This window comes from Melozone crissalis, unplaced genomic scaffold (assembly GCF_028551555.1).
Source record: "Melozone crissalis strain CALT ecotype California unplaced genomic scaffold, PUWL_Pcris_2 ptg000019l_1, whole genome shotgun sequence".
In the NCBI taxonomy this organism is placed as follows: Eukaryota; Metazoa; Chordata; class Aves; order Passeriformes; family Passerellidae; genus Melozone; species Melozone crissalis.
In genome coordinates, this window is record NW_026535797.1 from 73,272 (window position 1) to 81,523 (window position 8,252).

At 44.4% G+C, this 8,252-nt stretch overlaps 1 protein-coding gene across 1 annotated transcript; it reads right to left on the reverse strand.

The window, feature by feature from the left end:
* Positions 1-3,149: 3,149 nt before the first annotated feature.
* On the reverse strand, positions 3,150-7,658 carry NAA20 (N-alpha-acetyltransferase 20, NatB catalytic subunit). Its single transcript, XM_054277304.1, has 6 exons — positions 7,496-7,658; positions 7,329-7,353; positions 7,150-7,240; positions 5,847-5,982; positions 4,740-4,885; positions 3,150-3,476 (listed from the first exon to the last, which is right to left on the reverse strand). The coding sequence occupies exons 1-6, from the start codon at positions 7,546-7,548 to the stop codon at positions 3,391-3,393; spliced, it is 537 nt and encodes a 178-aa protein (XP_054133279.1). The 5' UTR covers positions 7,549-7,658; the 3' UTR covers positions 3,150-3,390.
* Positions 7,659-8,252: the final 594 nt, after the last annotated feature.

Genomic DNA, 8,252 nt, shown 5'->3' on the forward strand with positions numbered 1-8,252 from the left:
GCCGCTCCGTCCCCCGCCACCGGGAGCTGCAGTCCCGCCAGGGCATCAAACGGGACCTTCGCTCCTGGGCGGGGAAGGACCTGAGGCACCACCGCTCCTCCCGAATGTCCTTCCTTTTTCAGTCCAACCTTTTTTCTTTTTTTCACTCTGCTATTCACCCGCTTTTTCACTCTCACTCTTCCTTTTTCACTCTCACTCTTTTCCTTTGCTTCTTCCTTTGTTTCTTTCCTTCTTGGTCTCCTGCCTTCCTTCTTGCTCTCCTTCCTTCGTTCTTCCTGTCTTTCCTTTCCTTTCGATTCCATTTTCTTTTTTTCCTTTTCTTTCTTTCTTTCCCTGTATTTCTAATCTTGGTTTTCCTTTCTAGCTTTAGAATAAAAAGCAGCAGTAGTAACTTTCAGCCTACCTGGGAGTAAAAAAAACTCCAAGACGATAATGATTTAAAGAAAACTATTTATTCCCTGGGAGCCTGAAATTTGCTACTGCTGCACGTGACGTAGAGCTTTTATTCCTTCTTATATATAGTAGATATTTTATATTTTCTTTATACAGCACCCCTTGCCGTGTGCGCCGGCGCACTGCAGGCAGAGTGCTGCGGCGTCGCTCGGTTCTGTTTAATTAAACTCGGCTGAATTCGGCTTGGTTCGGCTCTTGGTCTAAACTCGTTTCAGTTCAGCTTTTCGTCTACATTCGGCTTTTTCGGCTCTTCGGCTGAACTCGGCACATCGTCTAAACGCGGCCAATGTCTGCTACACTCGGCTATCATCGGCTCTTGGTGCAAACTCGGCAGTTTTCAGCTACACTCGGCTCTTCGATAAACTCGGTTATTTTCGGCTACAATCGGTTCTTCAGCTCTGCCTAAAATTTCCTTTCGGGAAGGGAAAAAGAATCTTGCGAACCCAAAAAGAAAGGCTTACAAACACTCTGGAAAGGAGATAGGACCAAATGAAATGCAATTGAAAAAAACCTAAAAAAAACCAGAAAATGACGAGTTTTAGTGTCTTCCAAAAATAGGCTGTGATAAAATGAACTGCATTGCAAAGGACCAAAACATGCGAAAACTAAGCTCACAGATGTTGCAAAAGTAGGAGAATAAGTCAAGGAGGAAGACAAAACTTGGAGGGGAAGATATAAGGGACATGGCATGGATACTTAAAAAAAACCCAAAAACCAAAAATAAAATTTTCACAAAGTTCAAAGGAATAGCCTGTGAGGAAATGGGCTGCATTGCAAAGGACCAAAACATGCCCAAACGAAGCTCACAGATGTGGCAAAAGCAGGGGCAAAAGTCAAGGAGGAAGACAAAACCTGGAAGGGAAGATATGAGGGACTTGGCATGGATACTTAAAAAAAAACGAAAAACAAAATTAAAAATTCACAAAGCCAAAAGAAATAGGCTCTGATAAAATGAGCTGCATTGCAAAGGACCAAAACATGCCAAAACGAAGCTCACAGATGTTGCAAAAGCAGGGGAAAAAGTCGAGGAGGAAGACAAAACCTGGAGGGGAAGATATGAGGGACAAAAAAAAATTTTTCCTAAGTCAAAGCCATCCAAAGGCATGGCATGCCATCAAGGGCAGGAACATACACAAAGATTCCTCTCTTGGTCCCCATTCAAATCGCAAGATTCCTTTTCCCTTCCCGAAAGGAAATGATGGATCCTGTAACCACTGATCCTGGAGTGACTCTTGGGATGCCAGTGTTGCCCCCTCTCAGCTCCCTGGGCAGGTGTGCCCGTGTAAACCTCTGAAAGCAGCGTCTGGCAAGAGCTGCTCCCTCCTCATCCTCACTGGTCACACTGGGGCTGCCGCACCTCTGAGTGGGGGGCTGAGGTGGAGAAAAGCCCCGGCTGTCGTTCCCTTCCCTACACAGCCCCTTGTCTGCCCCTCAAACGCCAGGGTGCTGGGCTTTCCTTTCCGCAGAAAAGAACTGGCCTTCTCATCCTGATGCCCGTGGCCAAAATTGTGCATTCTGCCTCCAAAATTCCGTACGTCCTAGCTTTGTAATTACTGAGGAAATTCTCCATGGATTGTAAGTGATTACTGGTAATTTTTCTTCCGTAATCATTACTAACCTGTGTTTCTGTCGCAGCATTTGACAAGTTCCTTGAGGAGTCATGAGTTTGGCTGTGTTGTTTATGGCTAATCCTGATGAACCTGAGCACCCCCATGGTGCTGTGCCCTGAATTTCAGTGAAATACATAAATGCTCCCTTTGCCTGCTCCGCAGTCTTTTGCTGTGCTCTGCAGGGAAAACATTTACTCCATCCTTTGATCCTGACCACAGTTCTCTGGCCCAAATGCCAGTTCTCACAGACACAAACTAAGCAGACAGCTACTACAAGTGTTTGCTTTTAAAGTAAAATTCTTATTGCATCTGGCTGTGCAATTAGAATAAATACATGTATTGATGGTGACCAGAGGAAACCTTTTCAGAGAAGAAGATATCCATTTTGGTAGCACAGATTCCATTTTGAGGATATTGCATTCTTTTGGGTTTGGGAATCCTGACCACATAAGAGATCCAAAAATTGGTATTTTGCAGTTTGGTATTTTGAAATGAGATAATTTTGATATTTTGGAACTTGATATTCTGGTATTTTGAAATGGAATTATTTTGGTGCATTGGAACTTGGTATTCTAGTTTTGAAACTGTGTTACTTTGATATTTCTGAACTTGCTATTCTGGTATTTTGAAATTGGGTTGCTTTTGTAATTTGGAACTTGGGTTAGGTTAAAATTCTGGTATTTTAAATCTGTGATTTTGAAACCTGGTTTTCTTTAGTATTTTGAAATTTGGTTTTCTATTATTTTCAAACCAGGGCTCAAAACTAGGGTTTTGAACAAAAATACACCTAGGGTTGTATTTTGGAACCTAGTTTTTTGTAGGGGGAGGTTTTAGTATTTTTGTAGGATGGGGATTTGGTATTTTTGTACCTGAGTTTCCAGTATTTTTGTAACCTGGGGTGGGTTTTTTTGGCAACCTGTGATTGCCAGGGGTTTGGGGCATCCTAGTTGAATGTCCTGGCTTCATTTTCCTTCTTCCACCACAATTAACTTGGCATGGGAACTGTTAAATCACAGACTATACAATGAGATGCTTCCTAAAACAGAAATAAATTTTAGCTGCAGCAAGAAAACCCAGAAAAGACCATACAGGAAGTAATTCCATTTTAATAGTCTCCAAATCTCCAACATGTGAAAGGAAAAATAGAGTAAGTGTGGCAGTATACAGGCATTACCAATAGAAGCAATGTTAGTCAGCTTCTCAACGCTGCTTTTATGTATTTTATGGGAAAAACATTTGGCCTAAAACTTCTTATGCATAAGTTGTTGCGGGTTATAGGAGATGGAACCTGACTCTTGGTACATTGCATGAGAACTGCAGCTTAAAGTTACTCGATGTCTTCTGGTCTTACAGGATGAGGCAGAGGTATAACTGATTTCTTCTCTGTATCTCTGGAAAGAGCTTTTCTCATATCTATAGCAACAGGAAAAAATACTATTATAGTAATTCATTGTACAAAGCCATATTAAGTGAATTCTCCATGAAAATAAGATAATTTTTAATCAAGAAAATTTCCTGGAATTATAAGACTACCTCAAGTTTGAAAGGACCCATAAGGGTGCAACTCCCTGCTCCACACAGTACTACCTAAAATTATCCTGTATGATTAGGAGCATTGTGCAGATATTCCTTGAACTCTGATGAGCTTGGTGTCATGACCCTTTCCCTGGAGAGACCACGGCAGCCACCAACCACCCTCCGGGTGAAGAGCCTTCAACGCGCACTCTGAACATCCCTGACACAGCTGTGCTCCATCTCCCCATGTCCTGCCACTGGTCACGGAGGGAGGAGATCAGCACCCCTCTCTGCTGTCCTCAGCAGTTACAGACTGTGACAAGGGCTTGCATCAGCTTTCTCTTCTCCAAGTGGCACAAACTCATGGACATAAGCTGCTCCTCATAAATCTTGTTCTTGAGACCTCTCACCATCTTGGTTGCTCTCCTTGGGACACACTGCTGTCCTTAATATTGCTCAATGGCAATGATACCAATTGATATAAAATACTGCATGAAATTCAGCCAAATGGAAAGGAAATGACAAGCTAAAGAGATAAATGCATGACTCAAGTCACATGCGGCAATAACAAGTGCCTGTGTGAGCCCTTGTATTTCACAGCGCTCCTACGTATCAAATAAACAGTGCAAGAACAGAAACGATACACAGCCTGGCCATGTAACCCTTTGGGAGGATAATTTTAAAAAGGACCAAGAAAGAGAAAGCACTTGGTAGTTCAGTGTTAACATAATTAACATTAACATACTTGAATTTCAATGTTCCTTCCCTTTTAAATTGAAAATGCTACCCAATTCTTTGCCATTGCTGAATGCTGACAATTGTTAATTTATACACAGACATCTGAGAAAAACAAAGTTTCAAGTCCCTGTTATGGGATGAAAGGAAGAAAGCACTGACATTCCTTCTCATTTATTCTTGTTCTGTGGTTGATTTTGCCAGAGATTTTACAAAATGTGTAAGTGGCAAGATTAAGTTTTGTAACTGATATAATCTTAATTAGGAGAAGTTGCAAAAATACAAAAATCCCATTAATCAGCAACTATCTGAAATTGTTTCATGTTTTTAATGTGTTTCATATAAAAAAATAGTAACAGTTTTACAAACAATCCCAGCAACTTTCAACATGAGAATAGTTCCATTCAAGACCAAACAAGAACTTACCATAAGCATCTTCATCTGGCTCCCCACTGCTAGCTGAGTAGTACTCTAAAACTGTTCGGTACACACTGTAGCCTAGTTGCTTATACATATTTACAGCAACCTGATTTGATACTCTCACAAAGAGATCGACAAAAAATCCACCCTTTCTTTAGCAGGGGAGGAAAAGAAACAAACAAAGAAAACCACATTAAGGAATAGCAGGTAAATGTACTTCTAAATAACAACACATAAGTTGCAATGCAACACAAGCAAGTCCAATGTAGTATACTAATTAAACATCTTTCCCAATGTAATAACGGATGCATTCATTTACGAAGGGAAAATTCAATCATAGACAAGGATTTAATTTTATTTTTATCACATGGCCATTTTTCACCAGTCAGTGGGTTCAGAAATTTGATCAGAAAGAACAAGATGAGTTAAATGCCCCCACAGGCCTAAATCCAATTTTAAAAGTATCCACATTTTGCATTGCTTGGATAAGGAGAAGTGGAATCAGTCACAAAATTCAGTCACCTAACAGGAGATGATAGACTCTTAATGCCACAAGGCAAATTTTTCAAAGCATCATACTACTTTCCAGTCTTACCAACCATAGTGGGGTTGCCCTACTAGAATCAGTTAAGGACATTTCCCAGTGGGTTCATCTGACACCAAATTAAATCTTCTCAGGTGCAAGTAACCAAGCAGGGGATGGCAAGAAAACTAAGATACTCTCTGCAGTACAAAATTTGTTCAGGACTGTGCCTGAGGGCATTGCACAAAGCCCACAGTTACTGACCAATTATGTTGGAGGCCCTACAGGAAACAGTGCTGATGTTTCACAAAGCTCTTTTTCTGTCAAGGAATATTCTTTTATACACTATCTCTACTGGAATTCAGGCTATTTCCTCCTCCCTCTGGCAAGCTAGCTTTCAGAGAAACCCTGGATTTTAAACTGCTAAGCAACTTTCATAACTCTTTTTCTCCAACTATGAGGAATTTCAGAAAATCAGAACAACAGCTAAAGCAAAATTCTGCCATGTAAAACAGAGACAGATTTCTGTAGAAATACTACTTTTAAATGTTACTTTAAAAGATAAATTTAAAGATAGCCATACTACTCACTTTTCTGAAATTTCTTCCAGAAGCTCCATCAATTTAGCAGCCAAACCCAGCCGTCGAAACTCTGGTGCAACAGAGAGAGCAGTAACGTGTCCGTGCCATTCTTCCCTGGCCACAGAGCCTTCGGCTTTGCCCATGACTGTGAACACACAGAGCATCAGCGCAGCAGCACCTCTGGAGTAGTGCACTGCCTGCAGCCAGACAACTTCACAAGAGGAATAAGCCATGGATAAACACGTGATACAATGGTTGTGGTAAAGGCTAAAACAGGGATGTCCACCTTTTTAATCTATATTCAGCAGCCACTAAAAATGTCATTTTACTCAAATATTACAGCAGTTTCTTGACTAGTGTAAAAAAACACCATACAAGTTTGCAAATTCCTTGCTTGAGATGACTTCTAAATGCAAATTTTAAGCAATTCTCATAAGTCTCACTGAACCAAAATTTAAAATCTGACTAAAATAAAGGAGGAACAGAGGGCTAGAAACCCAAAACTACCATCCCAGCAACTATTTGAGACTTTTGGAGATTATGAGGGAATAGGGCTTGGGAAGCTTTGCCAGTCTGGCAATAGAAAGCTAAGGCCCTGCAAACACAATGTGTTGAAGGAAAAAAAAAAAAGAAAAAAAAAAAAGTGGAGGTGGGGATGGTGTTTTGGGGGGCTTTTTTCTAGTTTCTCTCCTTTCAATCCAATGTTAGTTTATTAATGAACATTCACATTTCCACCCTGTGCTTTTAATAGATATTGCAGTCACTGCTAATAAGCAACAAGTGTGGTGGATACAGAGAAACGTTCTATACAGCACACATACTTTCTGCTTTAGTATGTCAAATACTTTTAGTTCTTGGGTCCCTGCAAAAACCATTTCTCTGCCCCACCCCGTCTCCTGGCAGTTCTCTTTGGCATGATTTCTGAAAAACACAAATTTTCCACAGCAAATTAGCAAATGACATCCAGGCCCAGAGCCTTCCTTTACAGGGCAATGCAAAACGCAAGCCCAGCACTTTTACTGACTGCGGGTAGGGACTTAATCTTCCAGATTACAGAAATACCCATTCACCAAATACGGGTGGATGTTACCACAGCCAAGGCTCCTCGCTGCGCTAGGAACATCAAACTGGAAGCTATGGCCACGAGTCCTGCATAATACCCTAAGACATTTAAGAAACGGGAAGATGCAACGCAAGGTTCCTCTTCCATGCTGGACATTTGGTCAACGCGAAGCTTAAGAAAAGCTCCCGCGTTTAATCCCCGAAAGAGGCAACGAAGGGAGACGTTACCGCCGGGACACCCGGCACTCACTGTAACCCATCAGCTCCCCGCCGGGCGCCTCGGCGACGATGAAATACTCGGGCCAGTGGGCGAGGTACTGCAAGTAGAAGGGAATCCCATACTGGGCGCTTGGTTAAGGAGTAACTGCGGCCGCCAAGGCTGCGCCGCCCGCGCCCGACCCCGCGCCCCTGCCCCGGCGGGAAGGATACGGTCTCGGTCAGCGGGTCCAGATTGCTGTGGAGGAAGAGACGGCAGCGCTCAGCACGGGCCCGGGCCTGGGCCCGCCCGGCCGGCGGGCGGGGCGCCGCGGGGACCCCGCGGGGTGGGGAAGCGCGCAGGGGCTCGGGGGCAGGAAGGGGGGGCGGCCGGCGCTCACATGTTGTTGAATCGGAAGAGGTCGTCGCAGGTGAAGGCGCGGAGCGTTGTCATGATGACGGTGATCGCGACGCTGACGCTGAGCGTGACGATGACGACGCTGCCCCGGAAACGCTCGCGCGCCCAAGGGCCACTCTCGCCACGGAAAGGCGGCAGACAGGGCGGCCCCGCCCCGCCCGCAGAACCGCCCCGGCCCCTTTTCCGGCGCTCTCTCGTGCCCAGGTCCCGGCGAAAAGACCCCCGCAGAGCCCCTACCGGAGCGCCCCATCGGCACTCTGGCAGGGGGCGGAGAGCAGTGTAGCCCGGGAGCGGTTCCGGGTCGCAAAGGCGGACTGTGCGGCAGCAGCACGGACTAGGGAGCGGCGGTGACATGGTGAGGAGGGGGCTCGGCAGCGGCGAATGGGGAGGGCGTGCAGCGCCCGCTGCGGGCTCTGGGCGCCTCTTCTACCGCAGTGCTTCCTCTTCTGCGGGGACTTGGCCTGCCCCGACTGGCCGAGATCAGCACCCTGGCCAAAGTTAAGTGCCCGCGTCCCCCTGCCCGCCCTCCGCCTGCTGCGGGTCCGCTGCTCACCCTCGTCGTCGGATGTTATAGATGATAAAACAATATTGGCTTTCCCATTCATAGATTAGCTTTTTGCATCACAAGTATTTTGATACGGTACAACTCGTACTTAACTTTTTACTGCTTTGTATAGTGTAATATGCCAGTGTATAGATGCACTGTGTATTTCACATGAATAGTAGTGTGATAAATATAT

What these genes read in the sequence shown, in the direction of transcription:
- NAA20 (XM_054277304.1), bottom strand. Translation starts at nt 7,548, where the DNA reads ATGACAACGCTCCGCGCCTTCACCTGCGACGACCTCTTCCGATTCAAC. An exon ending in CGGGGAGCTGATGGGTTACA is followed by an intron (nt 5,983 to 7,149) that starts GTGAGTGCCGGG and finishes GTGTGTTCACAG; the next exon opens with TCATGGGCAAAGCCGAAGGC. An exon ending in GCCAGATGAAGATGCTTATG is followed by an intron (nt 3,477 to 4,739) that starts GTAAGTTCTTGT and finishes CTGTTGCTATAG; the next exon opens with ATATGAGAAAAGCTCTTTCC.